This window comes from Carassius carassius, chromosome 20 (genome assembly GCF_963082965.1).
Source record: "Carassius carassius chromosome 20, fCarCar2.1, whole genome shotgun sequence".
In the NCBI taxonomy this organism is placed as follows: domain Eukaryota; kingdom Metazoa; phylum Chordata; class Actinopteri; order Cypriniformes; family Cyprinidae; genus Carassius; species Carassius carassius.
The window spans coordinates 31223002-31244023 of NC_081774.1; the positions used below are offsets into that span (position 1 = coordinate 31223002).

At 36.4% G+C, this 21022-nt stretch overlaps 1 protein-coding gene and 1 long non-coding RNA gene across 6 annotated transcripts in view; one reads left to right on the forward strand and one right to left on the reverse strand.

The window, feature by feature from the left end:
• LOC132096871 (uncharacterized) overlaps nucleotides 1-21022 on the reverse strand; it is a 207753-nt gene that overhangs the window by 134540 nt on the left and 52191 nt on the right. The window lies entirely within an intron of this gene.
• Nucleotides 1-21022, forward strand: part of LOC132096868 (adhesion G protein-coupled receptor L2-like) — a 93013-nt gene that overhangs the window by 56519 nt on the left and 15472 nt on the right. For 3 of the 5 annotated variants that reach the window (XM_059502530.1, XM_059502526.1, XM_059502528.1), the window contains exons 6-14: nucleotides 1459-1716; nucleotides 2682-2785; nucleotides 4184-4369; nucleotides 5940-5978; nucleotides 11083-11266; nucleotides 15469-15591; nucleotides 16028-16233; nucleotides 18192-18368; nucleotides 20739-20948. In XM_059502530.1, the coding sequence (XP_059358513.1) occupies nucleotides 1459-1716; nucleotides 2682-2785; nucleotides 4184-4369; nucleotides 5940-5978; nucleotides 11083-11266; nucleotides 15469-15591; nucleotides 16028-16233; nucleotides 18192-18368; nucleotides 20739-20948 (1487 nt within the window). The remainder of the gene's footprint in view (nucleotides 1-1458; nucleotides 1717-2681; nucleotides 2786-4183; nucleotides 4370-5939; nucleotides 5979-11082; nucleotides 11267-15468; nucleotides 15592-16027; nucleotides 16234-18191; nucleotides 18369-20738; nucleotides 20949-21022) is intronic. The other 2 variants (XM_059502527.1, XM_059502529.1) reach the window with 1 other exon arrangement.

The window sequence follows — 21022 nt, forward strand, 5'->3', positions numbered from 1 at the left end:
ATTCATATCTTGTGATATTCATTATTATGATGATGCAGTCGCTGCTCTGTCTGATACAGGAGCACACAAAGACAGAAACACGCACGGATTTATTCATGATTTATACATGAGAGCAGTTCAGAATCACTCCTGGACATGTTCGTATCCGCGCTTGCACTTTTGGGTTTTTACAGATTAAATACACTGCAAGACAGTTTTTTAATCTATCTATCTATCTATCTATCTATCCATTCATCTTTCCTGCCGTTTATCCTGTATGGGGTTGTGGGAGTGCTGGGAACTAGCCTGCGTCCAGCGCTGAAGGCAGAGAAACAGTCTGGGAAAAGTCCATCACAGGGTTCACACACACACACACGCACGCACACACACACACACACACACACAAGCAATTTATCATTTCACCTGCATGTCTTTGGGTTGTGAAGGAGACCGAAGCCTACACATGGAGAACATTAGGGATGAAACGATTCGCTCACTTCACTATATTATGCATTTTCACAATATTTTGGAATAAGTAAATGAGAGTAAATTAAAAAAATGTAAATCTATTTATTTTTTATATTTTCATTTTAATTTAATTTAGTACTGTCAAACGATTAATCACATCCAAAACCAAAAAAAAAATGTTTACATATATGTGTGTGTGTACTTTGTATAATTATTATGTACAATCTCATGCATGGCATGTATATATTTAAGAAAAATGTTATGTTTATATATTAAATATATTGATATAAAATAAGAATATGAATGTATAAATGTATAAACGTATTATCCAAAATATATACTGTATGTATGTGTATGTATATACACATAATAAATACACACAGTACGCACACACATATAATGTAACAAAAACTTTTATTTTGGATGTGATCGTAATTAATCATTTGACAGCACTAATTTAAATATTTCTAGTTTTTTATATGTCTAGTTTCTAATAATCTCTTTTTTTATTTTGATTTCAGTTAAAAAAAATTAATCATGCATCAAATGTAACTTAACAAAAATGAGAAACGTTGCTTTGGCAACAATTTTATTTATGTAATTTATTATTTGATTTTTATAATTTTATGGTCACACTTTATTTCACTTTTACCTAACCAACAACTACGACTTTTGCCTCAATAAACTCCTAATTTGCTACTTATTAATAGTTAGTAAGGTACAGTAGTTGTTAAGTTTAGGTGTTGGGTTGGATTAAGGATCTAGAATATGGTCATGCAGAAAAAGGCATAAATATCTGCTTAATAAGTACTAATAAACCACCAGTATGCTAGTAATAAGCATGCTAGTTAATAGTGGGAATAGGCTTTCTATGGTTTTAGTTGAAGTTGACTGTAATAACCCTGGCTGTCTCAAATGTGTGTCTTCTGACCACCTGTGAGGGTTTACACTGCAAACTATGTCTGTGTTGATAAAATGTCAAATGAACTGTCTGTTTAAATGATCCCACAGTACCAACGGTCTCTGATGCCGTTACATCAACGGTGCAGCCGAGATCCACACCTCCCATCAGGACCACAGCCACCAGCATCACCCAGAGACCTGTGCTGAACATCAGCGTCACAGCGGAGCCGGCTCCGGACCCCAGCGCCGTCAGCCTGCCCCCCTCCAGCAGACGCTTCTGCCACGGGACGGAGACCAGAGGCATCTCCTGGCCTCAGACACACAGAGGAGCGACGGTGGAGCGGCCGTGTCCTAAAGGGACCCGAGGTGCGTTAGTGCCAGGAATCTGGCTGTCGTCAGTACAGAAGTGACACATGTGTGGTATCCATATGGAGACGTCAAAATGATCTGCAAGATTTGCATTCGGTAGCCGAGTTAATATGCAAATGTTATGCAGTGCTGTTTGTGATTAGAAAAATGTTTTCATAGCATGAACATTTTATTACTCCCAACAGGTATAGTCTTGATTTAACACTTTCAAAAGTTTTGGGCCTGTTTCACAAAACAAATTAGTGTTAATTAAACCCGGCTCTCACTTTTCAATTTTGGCCTCGATTTGGTCATCCACGACGAATTTTGAAAATACTGAAAGATTCCAATGATCCTAGGCTAAAAATGGTAGTCTTTGATCACTGGTTTGACATGTTCACAGATTGCTGGCCGTCGCATCAAATTTAACCACAATTTTTTTCCGTGTTTTGATTGATGTACAGTCAGACATCAAAGGGTTAATTCACACAAAAATGAGAATTCTGTCTTTAATTACTCTCCCTCATGCTGTTCCAGTTATGTAAAAGCTTCATTCGTCTTCGGGACACAAATTAAGATATTTTTGATGCAATCCGAGAGCTCTCTGACCCTCCCATAGACAGCAAAGATAAAGGTCCAGAAACATTGCAAGGAGATCGTTCAAATAATCCATGTGACATCAGTGGCTTGTTATATTTGTGTACAAAAATTATTCTCGTAGCTTTGTAAAATTACAGTTAAACCCTCATGTCACATGAATTATTTTAACGATCTCCTGGTGGTAATTACATTGCTGTCTATGGGAGGGTCAGAGAGCTCTCGGATTTCATCAGAAATATCTTAATTTGTGTTCCGACAATGAACAAAGCTTTTACGGGTTTGGATCGACATGAGGGAGGGTGATTAATGACAGAATTCCCATTTTAGGGTGGAGTAACCCTTTAAAGTCAGTGTTGAGCAGGTTTCCTTCTGTGGTTCTCCAGGAATCGCTCTGTTCCTCTGCACGTCTGCCGACGGGATCTGGAGTCCCAGAGGTCCTGATCTCAGTAACTGCACGTCTCACTGGGTGGCACAGGTGGCACAGAAGGTGAGTCAGAAATAGTCACTATGATGTAAATATCATTTATCTAGCACTTTTCACATTGTTGCAAGGCAGCTATACTGAAAATCATCATGTTAATGTTTATAGTTCATGCCCTGTAGTCACATTTAGCAGATTCCAGCTGAGTGTTCATGAACTGTAGGTGCATTTTGCAAACAACAACATCAAAAAGTCATGCAGTTCAAATTTACTCTGTAGTGTATATTGCATGAGTATATTGCATCTGTGCAAAAACTTTTGTGTATAATTTATGTATGTAAAGTAAAAACTGTCAAAATTTTGGAATTATTTAAAACGTGAAATGTTTTTAAAAGTAGCGTCTTATGATGTAGTTTTAAAGAGTTTTCTGTGTGAATCTCTGTTAAACTGTGATTGGTTGCTGTGATGCTCCGCTGTATTTTCAGCATCATTCCTCCAGTCTTCAGTGTCACATGATCTTCTGAAATCAGAATAATATGATGATTTACTGCTCAAGAAACATTTCTGATTATTATCAACGTTGAAAATGGTTGTGCTGCTTCATATTTTCATGGAAAATGTACATACACTACCAATATCCAAGAGGTGGAGCAAAAATAAGTTAATATTTTTATTCAGCAATAATGCATTTCAATTATACATATATGCACTTTCTATTAATGAAAAAATTATTATTATTATTAACCATTATTAATATTTGAGGAGCAAATCAGCATATGAGAAAGTTTAATGAGAATAAATTGCATTTTACAATATCAAATAGAAAAGGCTGTTTTAAATTGTAATTATATTTCACAATATATTACTGTTTTTGTTTTTTAATCAAATGCTAAAATTGCAATTACTTGATTAAAACTAAAACTTTTAATCAGATAATTGCAGCTATGGTGACCATAACAGATTTCCTTAAAAAAAAAAAAAAACATTAAAAAACAATAATTACTGCAGTCTGTTGTGTATATTTCTGTACATGTGTATACTGTAAGTATGCAGGTAAAGTAAAATGCACTATATATTCAACTTTTAATCCGTCACTTAATTCTGATATGATGTGATGCAGTGTAATAATAGCAAAATAGACAGACATAACATTTCTAAAATCACACAAACACACTATTTTCAACATAGTACAGTATTTGCACATTTACAAAAAATATATTGTGTAATACAAAGAAGAAATAACACTTGATTAATGATTATCGGGCGAGCATCGGACCAATGTAGTGTATTTTGGTCTATTAATACTCAAAATATAAATGTGCATTTACAAGACAAGAATTGGGTTTTTGATACAATAGTGAGTAAAAAATGTCACTCAGAGAAGAATATTCTCTGATCTGTTATACAAGTCTGTTTGTATGAGTTGAGTTGAATGTTTAGGACTGATTTGGGCTCTTCTTCCAGATCCGAAGTGGTGAGAACGCTGCAAATCTGGCGAACGAGCTGGCGAGACACACTCAGGGTCCCGTGTACGCGGGCGACGTCAGCTCCTCTGTGCGGCTCATGGAGCAGCTGGTGGATATACTGGACGCTCAGCTGCAGGAGCTCAAGCCCAGCGATAAAGACACGGCTGGACGCAGCTTCAACAAGGTACTGTACACTGCCTGTCCGGCCTAAAACACCAACACTTCTGGTTTGACAATCTCTTCAGGAGATGTTTTTATCAATTGCAAATTCAGTGACCAGCAAAAGTTCATTTATGCTTTAAAACTTTGATTAGTGAGAGAATATCAGTCGCTGTTGTTAGTTTTTGTGTTTTTCGTTTCTTATTTTAAATCAAGCCTTTACAGCATTGCCACCAAGGCTTATATTGCAATTTTTATTTTTATTCTCTGCATGGTAGGCTATAGGTTTGTATATTGATTTATTTTAAGTATTTATAAAGAATATATATTTTTTCAAGAATCCAAAGCCTTAAATATCTGGCAAATATCAGGCGCTCTAAACATTACATATTTTGCCAAGATCAAATTATCTGAATTATGTACCATCCACATTTCTTGTATAGTTCTGTACTGTTTAGGATGTCAGAAAACCTGTTACTTTATGTATAAAAGAACAACCTTTGAGCAAAACATTTTTCCTCATGTGGAAACTCAGATTTTAAACAGAGGTGACAGTGAAAGTCAGCATCATTGCATCATCATTCAGGCCCACGAAAAACAGCTTTGCTCAAAGCGCCACAAAAATAACAGGAATATATATATATATATATGTATATTTTAATATAAAATATGTAGTGAAAAGTGTAATTTCAAAGGTAGTAAAGTGTGTAGTATTAAAAATGAAGCTTAAAATTTCTTAAATGCTACTTTTCTTATACTATTACGACTTTAATCACATAATTATACTTGAACTTTGCTGCTATGGTGGTGTTCTTGTCATTTTATTACTGCTTTACTCTGGTAATGTTATAACTTCAAGTTAATTCTAGTAAAAGGCCTGTTATGAAAATGCAATTATTCCAATATCACTATAAATATGTAACTTTCGTGCTCAGAATCTCCTTCTTTCTTCTTCTTCTGGCAGCTGCCGTTGAGTTTAATGGATTTTCTGGCTTGATCTGAAAGCTTGCTCTAACGTTTCCATCCCCACACTTCCCTCCTCAGCCAGTGCCTTATAGACGAGAGATACACATCCAAAGACATGTTTAATTGAAATGGGGTTAATGGATGTGCTCTACACTGTCCTTTTATACTCTGTATGACCTATATACAGCTATTTCTTCAGCTATAGGCACTTTTTGCCCTGTGGATTTCAGAAAATAAGAACACACTTTTCAAGCTCAGTAAAAGGTTATGTAACAGAACGATATATGGAAACATATTTCTCGAATCTAATTCATAATCTGTATCTAAATACAAACAGTAAGTAATATTTTGAAGTCTTTTTTTTTATAATTACAGCTTTACAGATGCATATGAAAAAAAAGTGGTATTTACATTTAGATGGATTTAATGTGCCATACAAGCAAGAAACAAACATTAAAATCACTGGAAATAAAAGTGCCTGTAGTTGAAGCACACACATACATGATCTGACTGACACATAGGCTCTTATTTGTTCTCTCTCTTTTCTTCTCTCTCTCTCTGTGTGTGTGTGTGTGTGTGTGTTGTTCCTAATCTTCCGTCTTTGTGTTTGAAACCCAAAACAAAAAAAGCGTCAAAAGAGAGAGAGGACTTGCAGGGCCTATACGAAGGTATATATGGACACAATCCCAGAATCCCCTTCACTTGCTCTGCTGCATGCAGCTTGTTTGTGTGGCTGGAAGTCCATCCGTCTGTCTTTCTGCTGATACATGACTCTCTTTTAGGGCAGCCTCGGTGTCTTTCTGCTCTGTTTTGCGTTGCTTTTACTGTCCTTCTCTCTTCTCTGTTCACCTCCTCCTTACGCTTGTCTGTCTTAAAGCAGCAGTTTTCGCCCAGAAATGAAAGTTTGCTGAAAATGTGTTCATCCAGTATATGTTTCTTCATCAGGTTTGGAGAAATGTAGCATTGCATCAGTGTCTCATCAATGGATGCTCTGCAGTGTGAATGGATCTCAGGGAAAATATAGTCATATCATTTATACAACGATATAATGTTGCATCTTTTTTAAAGGCAGGTGCTGCTGAACACTCAGCTCAATCCAAGTGGGAGTGAATGGGTGCCGTCAGAATGAGAGTCCAAACAGCTGATAAAAACATCACAGTAATCCACAGCACTCCAGTCCATCAGTTAACATCTGGAGAAGACAAAAGCTGAAACAAATCCATCATTAAAACATTTTTAACTTTAAACCATCGATTTATGGCTAAAATATGACTCCATAATCCATAATGACTCCAGTGAAAAAGAGTTCTGGTCTGAATCAGGAGTGAAATCTGCACAGATCAAGCAGTGTTTAAACAGCCCTAAACAAATATGTTACGTGAGAGACAACAGGAGATGCACTTTATCAATGGAGGAAGCGTTTTTATGAATTATGGAGTCATATTTTAGCCAGAAGCAACAGTTTGAAGTTGAACCGCCTTGATGGATTTGTTTCTTACAAACACTTTGCATTTGTCTTCTCCAGATGTTCACTGATAGACTGGAGTGCTGTGGATTATTGTGATGTTTTTATCAGCTGTTCGGACTCTCATTCTGACGGCACCCATTCACTGCTACATTTCTCCAAATTTGATGAAGAAACAAACTCATCTATGTCTTGGATCACCTGAGAGTGATCACATTTTCAGCACATTTAGATTTTTGGGTCAACTATTTCTTTAACTGTACACTGCTTTCCTGTTGATTCTGAATAATTGTATCTGTGGCTGGTTTCTGCTCATCTTTCTGTCTGAGTAATCGTGGTGGCTGGGGTCTGTCTGCTGATCTTGTGATCAAAGTGTGTTTGTGCTCTCTTCCTCACCTGCTTCAGTCTGACCAGTTCACGCTGCCGTTTCGTCCTCTTGCATTTCTCTGTCATCTTTTATGCATATCTCTGCTGTTGTTTTCATTCTTGTAATACATATTTCAGTCAGTTACTCGGAGCTGCAGCTGTGAAAGAATAATGCCACTTCATTGCTTTTTCCTTTCATGTGCTAATGTATTTCCTTTGAAACAGGAAGTTGGAGTGAGTCATGCTGAAACAACCATTAGGCTTTAGTTTTTGTCACAGTCGTGGACTATGATTTGCTGGTATGAGAACATTTTATTAAACAAAAAATGGATACGACCCTGAGTGCAAGATGAGTCAGCGCTATCTTCAGTCAAATTTTGACAAATTGTTAGTTATAAATTGAGCTTTGCGCCACCTGTCACTCAACACTGTGTTCTTGTCCATGTGATGAGTTTTGATTTATTTTTTGGGCTTGGGACCTGACAAGGCTATTGAAGAACATTCGGTGTCAGTTATTTCATCCACCGTACAATTTTCCAGGACACACACACACACACACACACACACACACACACACACACACACACACACACACACACACACACACACACACACACAAAGGGCTTACTTTAAACTATATTGCACAGAAATTGCTTGTAAATTCCATAAATGGTTATAAAGACACAGCAACATTTCATTAAAATGTAAAAATGGAGGTTTTGTGCATCTTAATTCACACCTCCACAATTAAAGGCCTTAAAAAGGAAAAAATTCATAACAAAAATTCATAAAATCCTTACTTTAGATGTTGCATGCATTGCAAAAAAAAGGTATTCCTTATTGTTTTCCAGTATAATTATCTCAACACCTTTAATGCAGATGTAACACCTGAAATGCAAATCTAACTTTTGTTTAAAATAATAACAAATATCTGTCAACTGGGTATGAAAACTTCCCTTTGAATTAAGGTATTTTCTGAGCCCACTGAAGATATTTGTTCTTGTTTAAAAATTATAAAAAAAAAGATATGTTAAGAATCTTTATGCATTTGAACTGGAAAACAGGATGATTAAGAATGAGCTTCGCTTGTACTTTCAAACTTTGAAGTGTCACCGATACAAAACATATACATTCTGTGTTCCCTTCAACTGATTCCTGTAACTTTCTTTAATTGGTCTTGAAAAGGTCTTAAAACCTGCAGAAACCTGATGACATTTTGAAGAGGAAATAATTTTCTTGTAAAATGCACTCCAGTAATCTTTGTTTTATGGACAAATTATCATTTTTTTTTACAGCGCATATGCATCAGTCTTCATAAATGCATGAATCTAGTGAGATTGAGTGCTGCCTGGAAAAAAAATGAAAAAAATCCATCTTTGTTTTCTGTGTGCATATTTCAAATTGAAAGTCCTTCACAAGCGTAACAGCACACAGAGTTGAGTGTTGAGACTTGAGAGTGTTTGATGCTTAAGGCCGAGCCTCGGATCTGAAAGAAAGCTTACAGCCCACAAGGCCACTTGCACTTCAGACGGCCCACAACACACTCAATCAATGCATGTCCAAGCTGCGAGAACAGATGCTTTTGACTTACTGTAGTGTAATTGCAGGGGAATCTCACTGGAGTAATCATGGGTTAAGTGTCCTGTAATTACTGCTCTGTGGTAATGAGATCCTCTCACATCTCTACAGTTAACAGGTCACCCCTCTGACTCCAGCGCAAGTCCTGCAGAAGTTCAGAGTGAACTTCACATTTGTAATCATTTCCTTATTTATAATATATATATATATATATATATATATATATATTACATTTAAACAAAAATATTACATTATTTTAAATATTTTAAGTTGAATTTATTTCCAAGACAAGTATTAAGCAAACATAAAAATAAAAACCTTGCAATGCTATGCAAACAAAATTTTAGAAAAATTGAAAAATGGGCCACATTTGTGATGTATGGACGGAATTAATTTCTGTATAAATAAAAAATATAATTCTTCCATGAATTAATGCTTTGGAAGTAAATGTTACGGCGCATATAAGAAAGGCTTTAAAGAAATGATCTACACGGAAATCTGTTTTATTCATGAAATGTGTTCTGTTTGAGGCTTTTAAATAATGAACAAAGGCTTTTGATAATGCTTAAAGTTCTCTTTATATCCTTCATCAGGCTTGATGCACACATTTCTTAGGCCTCTATAATGTCAACATAATCAAATCTTTGCTGATAAACCTGTCACACAATCTACTCATGCCTTATTGATATTTTAGTGTTTTTTTTTACATTTAAGTAAAAAATTAGTAAAGTTAGTATAACTGTACAAATGTCCAGCTCATGCTTTGTGTCTTTTTTGCTGTCTTTTATAAAGTAAATGTAAGACTAACTCTTATATTGATAATATTTCAAGATGAACACCTACTGGATTCATTCTCCAGACATCATTTTTATCAAACTACATACAGTATAATTTGAGCCTCTGAACTGAGCTGTTTTTTCCTCCATAGTCTCACTATATCAGACTATATGAGCCATAAAAGCCTGATATATCAAATATGACTCAAAGTATAAAACTATACTATGCTTTAAACTAAACTATGCTTTTTTAAAAAAATATTATTTTTAACTGACTATTATTTCATATGTCAGATTTTACAAGGTTAAAATCCTCCTTTAAACCCAGAAGCACCTCAGTCGCCTTGGGATTGGTTAATTGAATTGCATGCTGGTTAAGGCCAGTGCAAATGAAATGGATTCCATTGAGAACATCCCATTTTCTGGAGTCTTTATAATCTGCAAGCTACTTCCAGTCCGATAATGCTTTCTACTATACAGGATTTTTTTTTTTTGTGACAGCACGGCCATTAGATCCTGTTACAAATAACACATACAATATTGATCTTCAGCAGGAAATTGAACATGACAATCAAGTAGATTTTTGAATAATATTTATAGATAGTTAATTTCATTATGTAAGGAATAATTGATGATGCACTGTTGAATTATTTGAAGATAATTGCACACCCAAGGTGTTTTTCGACCCATTTTAAACAATTGCTGCGAAGATTTATTTTTAAATATTTTTTCTTTGAAGCTAGAAGCTGCCACAATCTATATATATATATATATATAACAACAGCAAAAAACTAATACTAAACTAATGAAAGTAAAACTCAAGCTTACGGAAGGCAAGTAAATAGTCTAATTATTAAGCCAAAGGATAACTAAATATATTAATCAAAAATACATATGAAAAAGGTTGTTTTTTTAGCTAGTTTTTCAGCTAGGTCTATACAGGCTACTACAGGATTAGCCTACTGCAGACGTTTAATGAAGTAAAATTTAAAAATAGAACACTGGACAGTCGTTACTGCATGCATTAAATATAAATTATTCTTAAAGTTACTAAATTGTAGTCGAGCAATGACTGATTTTCTCCTTTATTTTGATGTTTAATTAACATTTATGATGCAGTCAGCACCAGCAGGTTAATGCTGCTGTCACTTTAAGACCTGACGCACAGATAAAATGTTTTGACACATCTGTATTTCTCTTAACAAACTGAATGCATTTATATTAATAGCCTCCAAGATGAGCATTTTAACTTTTTGTCTGTGTAGCAATAACATGCAAAATGGAATTTAATTCAGCATTTGCACACTGGCTGACCCATCAGCTTTCAAGTACTGGAAAAGACTTAAAAACACATGAAAACTAATGAGAACCACAAAATGTGTTTACCATCCTGATGATCTCTGATACACACCCAACATGTATTTTTGCAGGAATCATGCTAGTTGTACAGTGCTTCATTTCCCATTATAGTTTACAAGTCTCATTTGGTTCTCTTCTCTCCAGTGTATTGGATCCTTTTTTTTTTTTCAGGGAAAGAGAAGGAAAAATATCAACCGCCTGTCATTTCTCTTGTTTCCATGGTTACAGGCCATTGTGGACACCGTTGACAACCTCCTGAGGCCAGAAGCCCTTAAATCCTGGGAGGACATGAATTCCACGGAGCAAACACATGCCGCCACTATGTTACTCGATACCCTGGAGGAAGGAGCCTTTGTCCTTGCAGACAACCTGATTGAGCCCGCAGTCGTCAGAGTGCCTGCCGAGAACATCAGTAAGTGCTTTCATCATAACCGGCAACTTCTGATGTAAAGGATGAAGTTTCGATTCGAGCCACATGTGTGATCGGCCATTTATGACTGATGGAGTTTTCCAGGAGAAATGTTTGTGTTTGAAAACCAAAGCAGAATTCTAAGAAGAGGTAGAAAGGTCAGTTCACACAAATTCAAGCCAGTTCCAGAATAATGGACTGGAGCATCCAAAAATGAAAGTTTTCTGAACATTTACTCATCCTCGGGCCATCCAAGATGTAGATGAGTTGGTTTCTTCATCACTTGTTCATCAATGGATCCTCTGCAGTGAATGGGTGCCGTCAGAATGAGAGTCCAAACAGCTGATAAAAACATCATAATAATCCACAGCACTCTACTTCATCTTTTTACGTCTTGAGAAGACAAAAGCTGAAACAAATCCATCATTATACATGTTTAACTCCCTATCCATAACATTGCTTTCTTCAGTAAAAAAGTGGCCTGGTCTGAATCAGGAGAGAAATCTGCACAGGTCAAGCACCGTTTACATGTCAGTGCAGTCCTTAACTAGTCTTAACAAGTGTGTGTGTGGATTTTGATGTGAGAGACATTAGGAGATGGACTCTTTCACTGGAGGAAGTGTTATGGATTATGGAGTCGTAGTTGAGCCAGAAGCAACAATTTGAAGTTAAAACGCCTTGATGATGGGTGTGTTTAGTCTTCTCCAGATGTTAACTGATGGACTGGAGTGGTGTGGATTACGTGGGATGTTTTAATCAGATGTTTGACGGCACCCATTCACTGCAGAGCATCCATTGCTGAGCAAATGATGAAATGTGATATAAACGTTTGTGGAATAAAAGCCATGTTTTGTCCAGTTAAGTTTAGCTTTTTTATCTTACATATTTTACATAAGTAGCAAGCACTGACTCTCACTGATTAGAACTAAAACATACAAAACATTTAACATCATAGTCAACAGTTATAAAACTCATGAGAGATTTTTAATAAAGACAACCTAAAGTTTAGGTGAAGAAATGCATTTTTTCTTTGTGATAATAAATACACTTTGACACAGTGCAGTTGGTTTTATATTTATTATTGCACCCTCTTGTGAACCATTGATTGAAACATATGATGTCCACTGATCTCATCCTGTAACTGAAATAATGCCTTTGGAGATTAGGAAATATTAAAGTGAAAAAAAAAACAGCCGAGCTGCTTTGACATTGTGGTAAAGTTAGGACATTTGGCAAATGGATGTAGTCTTTTGCACATTGCTGCAGTGCGGCTGGATTTATTTGAAATCCTCAGCGGTAGCAAATTAGTATAGAGAGCATATAAATTATTCATCAATCACACAAGTAACATATAAGACAGTATGCAAATCCAGTATCCGCTCCAGATACTGTTTCTTGTACCTTCTTCTGCAACAGTATGTTATTCAATCAATAGATGTTCCTGCCTCATATAAAGGCATTGTGTCTCTTATAAAGTTCTCGAATTTGTACATGCCGAGATGATGAAGGTGAATGCGGGTTTACTGAATATACTGTTCATCAGATTTGTTATCATAAGTAAGCAAGGTCTCAATGAATGTGTGTTTGTGGGCAGTTTGACATGCCTGTGTGTTATAAGAGTGCTTTAAATGAGAGTAACCAACACTGCTGATGCTGCCACACGCGTCCATCTCTACAGATATCAGCTTTCCTGGTGAGTCCGTGGAAAGAGAAGAAAAGACAAAGCGATCCTACACGGCTTAATTTAGAGAACCTTTCCCGGCAGATTCGATCTGGGCTCGAGAAATCATTGTGCTGATTGCTATTTACAGCCACAGATATGAGAATCTCCCAGGCGGTGAATAATGCAGGAATCTGAGCCGTTTGACGGCTGTACAAGAGTTTACAGCGAACGAGTCAAATCTCAGGTTGCATCTGTCAGGTTGATTTCTGGTGGATGTAGCTATCTGCCCTTCTTGAGTTTGCTAACCAGGGTTTAGCATTCTTCATACAGTTCAATGCCTACAGAAACACTGTGCATACATTCATAACACTTTATTTTGAGGTCCAATTCTTACTGTTAACTACAACTTTTGCCTCAATAAACTCCTAATGTGCTGCATATTGCTAATAAACAACTAGAATTGATCCTTCAAATAAAGTGCATTATGTTCATGAATTATTTATTCTCCTAAATGTATTATTTAATTTCCACTCTACAGAGTCCTACTGTTTGTATACATTCGGAAAGAATCGCAGTTTTGTTTCACAAAGCTGCACACACAGAGTAAATTACACAGAAACTGAGAGGGCACACAGTATTTGACCACTAGATTTACAGAAGCCATGGAATAGATTTTCATTCTCACTGTATTTTCATATTAATATGGTACTAATGAATTATATTCGGTTCTATGGAATAATCTAGTTAGTTCAGAACTATACTAAAATTAATCTGTTTTAAACCTAGTTGGAACAAGTGAAACTAAAAGCTTAATTCTTTTCGTTGAATGTTGAAGTGGAAGGTTTTTAATTTTTATATGCAGGAACGTCTTAGGCATGTTTGAGTTCCTTCTACAAACCGTTTTAGGACCGTGTTCCAGTAGGAAATATCAGTTTCCATTTCCAAACATTCCTTGTGCCATTAATTGTAGTAATCCAATGGGATTTTTGTGTGCATAAGGAATCTGAAAACTAGACAGTATGATCCACACAGAGATCTGATTTCAGTCCATCTGGGAATAAATGAAGAGACAGAAAAGGCTGAGACAGACTAAATCCATGAGAACCATGACAGCGTCTCCAAGACATTTGGAGAATCTACCTGCAAAGCTACAGTAGTGTGAAAACATATACCGGTAGGCACTGTAAAAAATGCTGGAAGTGAAGGACCTAACATGTGCATAGGTTATATGAAGCCTGTCTGGCATGGCCATAAAAATGACGTCTTTTATTAAAAGTTTTGTGTTACTGCAGCAGGACTGATGGATGAACAGTTGATATATCCAGTCATGAAACAGAGATTTCATTACTACTAGTTATTGAACACATCGTAAGCAGAAGCCAATCACGCACCTGTTCTTTAAAAGAAAACAGAAGGCATTTTTCATTTTAGATTCACCAGCAATTTGAATGACTACATAAGTGTAAAGCATTTGTGAAGGATGTGCTTTTAGGCATCAGGAGTGGAATCCGTAGCGTAATCAAAAATGTTATGATTTAGATAAAGCTGTTGTCTCGGGTGCATGGAAATAGGTGGATATTGTTCAGTTCTGCAATTTTTCATGAATGCATTCATCACTGTGAAAGGGCTGAAAACAAATAGACTTAGCTCCGGTCTCAGCATGTGGCGACTTTAACCATTGAGATGGTGAGAGGATCCAGCCCAGGCCCCAGCCAGTGGAATTTATTAGTAATGTGATCTCATTCATGTAAGTCAGCTTTGTGCGCTCATCTGTCATTTCACTGTACAGGCCTGTGTGTTACTGCAGGCTTTTTCTTTTTTAACCTTGGCTCAGTGCTTTTTGACTCCCTTTATTTTCTTCTCAGTCTTTTTGTGTAGCTATTTTGTTTTTGTTCTCAGCTATATGAAAATGTGGCGATGAAACCCATGAAAATGTTGACGTTTGTTGTTAATAATAGTGAAAATCGCTTCGTAAACTGTTGTTCCGTTATTACCTCTTAGCTGATTTGGACCCAAATACATTGAAAGCAAATAGCGATGCAGTCTGTCAAGCTCTAGCTCTCAGATCTCTTGCTTTCACATCAAAAGAGAAATGAATGTCAGAAATCACAACACTCAAGTCTCATCTTTCAGTTAAAAGCAGCAATTTTAGTATAAGGTAATGAAGAAGCTTAATTTTCTTGAGAAAAATGTTAAAGAGAAAACATTTTCTGCTTACATTAGACAATACACCTTTTTGTTCTCCGCCTCTCATTTGAAAATTATATGATGCAGTACAAATCCAGCTTTGCAGAGTTTGTTGGCCCGAGGTGCATTAGAAAACTTTGAAACCATCTCCTCAATTCACTCTTTTATTTGTGCACAATTAAATTACTTTGCATTGGCTTAATGAAACTGTCCTTCGTTTCCATCTGGCAGAAGAATGTGAGAACCTGAATGTGAGAAGCAATTTATGCAACTGCCATTGACTCGTGTTTTGTTTAAAAAGACACCAACTGGCACATTGGAATCCATATCTTTCTGCTTTTCTTTCTTCATTCAGTGTTGGACGTGTACGTGTTGAGCACCGACGGCCAAATTCAGGACTTCAGGTTTCCACAGACCAGCAAAAGAGGAGCCACGATTCAGCTCTCAGCAAACATGGTCAAACTAAACAGTAAAAACGGTAAATAAAAGCAAGGTTATAGTCATTTCAAATGTTTTAATGCAAGGCCTTCAGATGCTTAGTTAATGATCTGTAGGACATAAACACTCTGCACAAGTACTTAGTGAATTGCAAGCTTTACATACATTACATGCTTCCTTGCATTTCTGTAGCTGTAGCAAATGTCAGTAGTCAAGGGCACCATTGAATATTTTTCCACATGATGTTATTCTGGTTGCTAGCAAAAACATGCTTGTAAGATCTAAAGTGCTCAACAATGTCCTTTTCGATCTGTTGTTCCACTTTGACAGTTGTTCACCTGAAAGATAAAGTTCAAAAAAAGAAAAAGATATAGATGTTTTATGTCCCTAAGGCTCTTTAAAGATAATATCAGTTGATTTTTCTACCGAAATCCAGCAAGTACTAACGGTTTTCTCCTATACTTTATTTATTCAAGGGGTTGCCAAGTTGGTTTTTGTCCTTTATAAGCACTTGGGGCATTTTCTTAGTACGGAGAACGCCACGGTGAGGCTGATGGGAGAGGGCGGAGTCAGAAACCACAGCCTGACTGTCAACTCCCACATCCTCTCCGCCTCCATCAACAAAGAATCCAGCCGTGTGTTTGTGTCCGAACCACTCATCTTCACTCTGGCGCATTTGGATGTAAGAATTGAAAAGCTTAATTAAATACTTGTTTCTCTCTCTTTGCAATTTTTTTTTTTTTTGGTGTTTTTCTGAATACAGTGTTGGGAAAAAGTGTTTCTCCCCATCCTGATTTCTTCTGTTTTTGTGTACGTATCATACTAATTTGTTTCAGAAATAAAAAATAATATCTTACACGAAACATAACAGAAAACCAACCTGAGTAAGCAGAAAATACTGTTTAAAAAAAGTTATTGTTATTTATTAATGCAAGAAAAAATTATAACTACAGGACCTGTTTGTAAATGTATATGCTGCATTAATTATGGGTTTAAGCTGGACTAGACCAGGCATGAACTTTTCAATGGCATGAAGTTGTTTGAAGTAGTGTTAATTTTGTCAGCTCTTAGGGTGTATTCACAACCTGTCTTGCTTGGTTTGATTGACTCAAGCTCAAATTTGTTTCCCCGTTTGGTGTGGATCTTTTTGGGCAGGTGTGAATATAGCAATCGCACTCTGTTGCAGACCAAACAAGCACTCTGGTACGGTTCGTTTTAGGTGTGAAGATGACCTGACCTTGATCCAATTGCAGAAATCATGCTCAGAAACAGCAGCGTGCACATATAGTGCTGTTGTTTGCGTTTCAACAGCCTAAATCACTTGTTTTTAAAGCATAATGCTTATAAACACATGCAAAGAATATGTTTTCGTGACAATGGCGCACAGAAACGTGAGGCGAGCGCCAAGCGCCCTAAATAGGCTAATAAATAAAAAGCGCCAACAGAAGTTACAATTAATGGGTTTTTTTTTTTGGGGGGGGGGTGGATATGAAATAAATTTTATTTTAGGCGAGTCATAATTACAACATCGTATGACATTGTCTCATATAAGTTTATTCATATTGCACTGGTTGATAACATAAAATAAGTAAAATAATTAAAATTGCACTACTAAAGAGCTTTATGATTAGGCTGTTTTTGCACTTCCCGTTTTTTCCTGCTTGAGAATTTCTGTCCAGTGACCTTAGCACACGTGTGGTTTTGTTTATAATTTCTGGTTGCCTTGCAGAAAGGGCAGTGTGAAAATGAACCACACCAAAAAAACTAAAAACTCATTTCTATTTTATTTGGTCTGGACAAAGCAAGTAAACTAGCATGAACACTTGTGGAGGTATACATTTTTCTCCTCCTTTATTTCTTTACTTATTTATTTATCCAGAAAATATAGACACATTTCGAATATTTTTATTTTTTAAACCTTTTAGTCTATTTTTTTCATCAACAGTATTTAAAGTTGGTATAGTCACAGCTGATGCTAACATTTTTGTCATAGTTTTCTTTAATGAAATTAACACTACTTAAATGGTCTTACCCAGTAACACACTATGCCAAATATAAAATAAATTCCAGAAATAATGAGGAAGAAAGTAATTAAAATACATCAGTCATTTAAGTTTAAGTGGGCAATTACCTTTTCACATGGGTGCTAGGTGCAAGACAACTTTTTATGCTTCAATTAAAAAAAGTGTTTAATCAGTTTGCCTTTTATTAATGATTCATCAACCATTTAATATCATACTTATCATGTTGGGGGTTAATACATTTTCACAGAACTGTATTTATATGAAACGGGTGCCGAAAAACAGTAAACGACCAGAGTTAGGCCAATCTATTTGCTTCAAAATCTAAAGAGAAGAAAGATAAAAAAAGTGTAAAGTTTCAATTGAATTACTTGTACCTGTAATGGGCGTGTTATTTTAAATAGCCACATAATCAGTGCCTTCTGATTATAGGATTGAGTTCAAATTAGAGCCTTGAAAAACATGCTTTAACAAAATCAAAGAACATCCTTGTCAGTCAGTCTGGTTTATTAATAGAGATCGTTGATCAAGGAAAACAATGTTTGGGTGTAAAAGGTTTAAACCGTGCATACGTCAGCTGTCACATTCAAATAAAATGACATGTTTCTCTGTTTATCAGACTGAGAACTACTTCAATCCAAACTGCTCATTTTGGAACTATTCTGAGACGAGCATGACGGGATACTGGTCAACACAAGGCTGCAAACTCCTCGCCACAAACAAGACTCACACCACTTGCTCCTGCAGTCACCTGACTAACTTTGCAATCCTGATGGCTCATCGAGATGCACGTGCGGTGAGTATCAACTGGTCTAGAAGTATATAGAAGTATATAGTAACTATGAGTCAGCAGCTACTCTTCCAATTCCTTCCTAAGCCAATTTTCTGCTCTCTGTTTTTCATATAGCCAGGATACTGTTGAGTGTTGAGTCTCTTGAGTTTACATTTACTTCTGCTGATACATTCATTGGACATAATTTGTGTTCATCACAGCAACAGCAATGTATCTCTACAAGATTATATTGCAGCTTTCTTAATATAGTTCTTAGTCTACGTTGATTAATACATATCTTGTGTCTCTAGTTCTGGAAACAATGCAATTATTGCAGTATGACATATCAATAGTAGTTGTCTGATAGCACCAAAAATACGATATGCTGGCAAAACTGTCATTTAAGCTGCAGAGAAATGTGGAAATCATGGGTTTTGATGTGCAACTGTTTACATGGTCTTGGTCAACAAACGTACCTATTTTCTAAAACAGTGGATAAATATATATATCCATCAGCAGAATCTTATTTTCTGCTTACATATCACATAGATATTGTGTTTTGTCCTGTTGAATCAGGAATATTTAAAAAGATCCCTTTTCTACTAAACAATATAATTATGATGCACACAATTGCTGTGCTCCTGAAAAAAAATCTTTATTGGAAGAACTTACAAGACTGAAAAAGTTGTGTTGTTAGAAAGGTAGAAAAATGGAAATCATTGATTTCACAATTGGAAATCAGGCCAAGTAAATATCACATATTTTTTTCAACCAAGCAATAATTGCACCAGGGCCCGCAGTGCTCGATGAGCCAATTAAAAGTTTGGATGCTGGTCTGATGTACATCTAAACAACAGGCAAGTACAACAAATAAGGGAGGATGTGATCACTGGCCTCAAGCATATCCACAGTACTGCTCTCCTACAAAAGAAAGGGCAACAGCCCAAATTGGAGACACCAGAATTTCAGTTGCCCTGTCTTTCTGGCCAATTACCTTGTTCAAAGTCGCCCTTCAGCAGGTCAGCAAGCTGGGGTATTTGATTAGCTCACATATGAGAAGTGGCTTGGATGTCAGCAGGATAGGACTGTATGGTAAGAGGGTTCTTTCCCTCCCAATTACGAGCCTTATGATGGAATACAAATGTGCTAAAGTTAGGTTAGACTTGATACTCAAACAGTCCTAAGGCCTCTCATGAAAGGGTTTGGTATATTAGTTTTGGGCAAAATGCTTAATTTTCATATCGTCCCATCGTCAGCCTGTTAGGTTGCTTATACACAATATTATGCTCATTTATTACTTCCTCAGTTATTCAAAAAGCATCTACAGAAAACGAGCAACGAACATATGCATTACCAAAGAACATCATCACTAGCTTATGCACTTTAAAAACACTCCCGTGAATGAGTGAATCTACACTTTATGATGGATACATATTCCTATATTTGCATCGTACGTACATCTGCACTTTGTTTTTTATAATGAGAGAATTTGTGAGTCAGAATGCAGTCAGCAAGCCTTGAACAACAAAGCTCCGCTGTTTCAGCGATGACTCATCTGAACGCCTCTGATTGGCCATTGCATTCATCAACTCAGCGGAATCGTGTGTGATTGGTTATAATGAGCAACACTGTAGAACTGCAGAAAAAGAAACATAATGGAACAAATGAGCCCTAATATTAATTAGATAGTATTACTAACCTGAAAATAATAATAAAAATCATCTTGCTATCATCAAAGGCATCAGCCACAGGATCGTTGATGTATCGTTGATAGATGATACTATCATCTATCGGCACAACCCATAGGGTGTATGATGATAAACTGGTAAAATACCAAAGGATACTGTGGTATGTGTCCCAAAACAATCCTTTAAGCTTCTGCCCAGCATCAGGGCATCAATAAATGAATGTAATGCTGATCCACAGGGATGGTGCTTTCATGCATACAGTCTTTCAGTAAATGTATTCATTTGTTGTTGTTGTTACTGTTGTTTAGAGGATGTGTAAACAGAGCCTGTCAGTGTTCAAATGTCTTTAGCTTCTGTATTGGTGCTATGTGTAAACAAAGACGTAAGATAGATTATTCAAACTCTGGGAAGTTAAGACATTATGATTTAAGACGTCTGTTGTCAAAAACTTGGTCAATACTAGACGTGTGCTACCATTGTAGTCAATAGACGTCTCTACTGGAAGCATTGACATTACAGATTCAACAACATTTTGTTGCTTATATGTAAATAATAGAAAAGCCTATAAAAGATAGCTGCTGTATGTGTGACTAGCACATTTATGATGCATTTTAGCTCTACGCATTCAGAAATCAAATAGGATTCAATTCTGACAAGTGATGTGTTCGAGTTAAGTAACTGTTAATGCTAATGTTTGTTTTTCAAGGGTGTGGGAGGCGTTCACGAGCTCCTGCTGACAGTTATCACACGAATGGGCATCGCCGTTTCACTTGTCTGCCTTGCCATTAGCATCTTCACCTTCTGCTTCTTCCGCGGCCTCCAGAGTGATCGCAACACCATCCACAAAAACCTCTGCATTAACCTCTTCATCGCAGAGCTTCTGTTTCTTGTGGGCATCAACATGACCGAACCTCCGGTGGGTACATTTTTTGCACGCTGAGGGGTATTGGTGTAAAGAGGGCTTATTTCAACCCTGGTGAGCTGCCTATA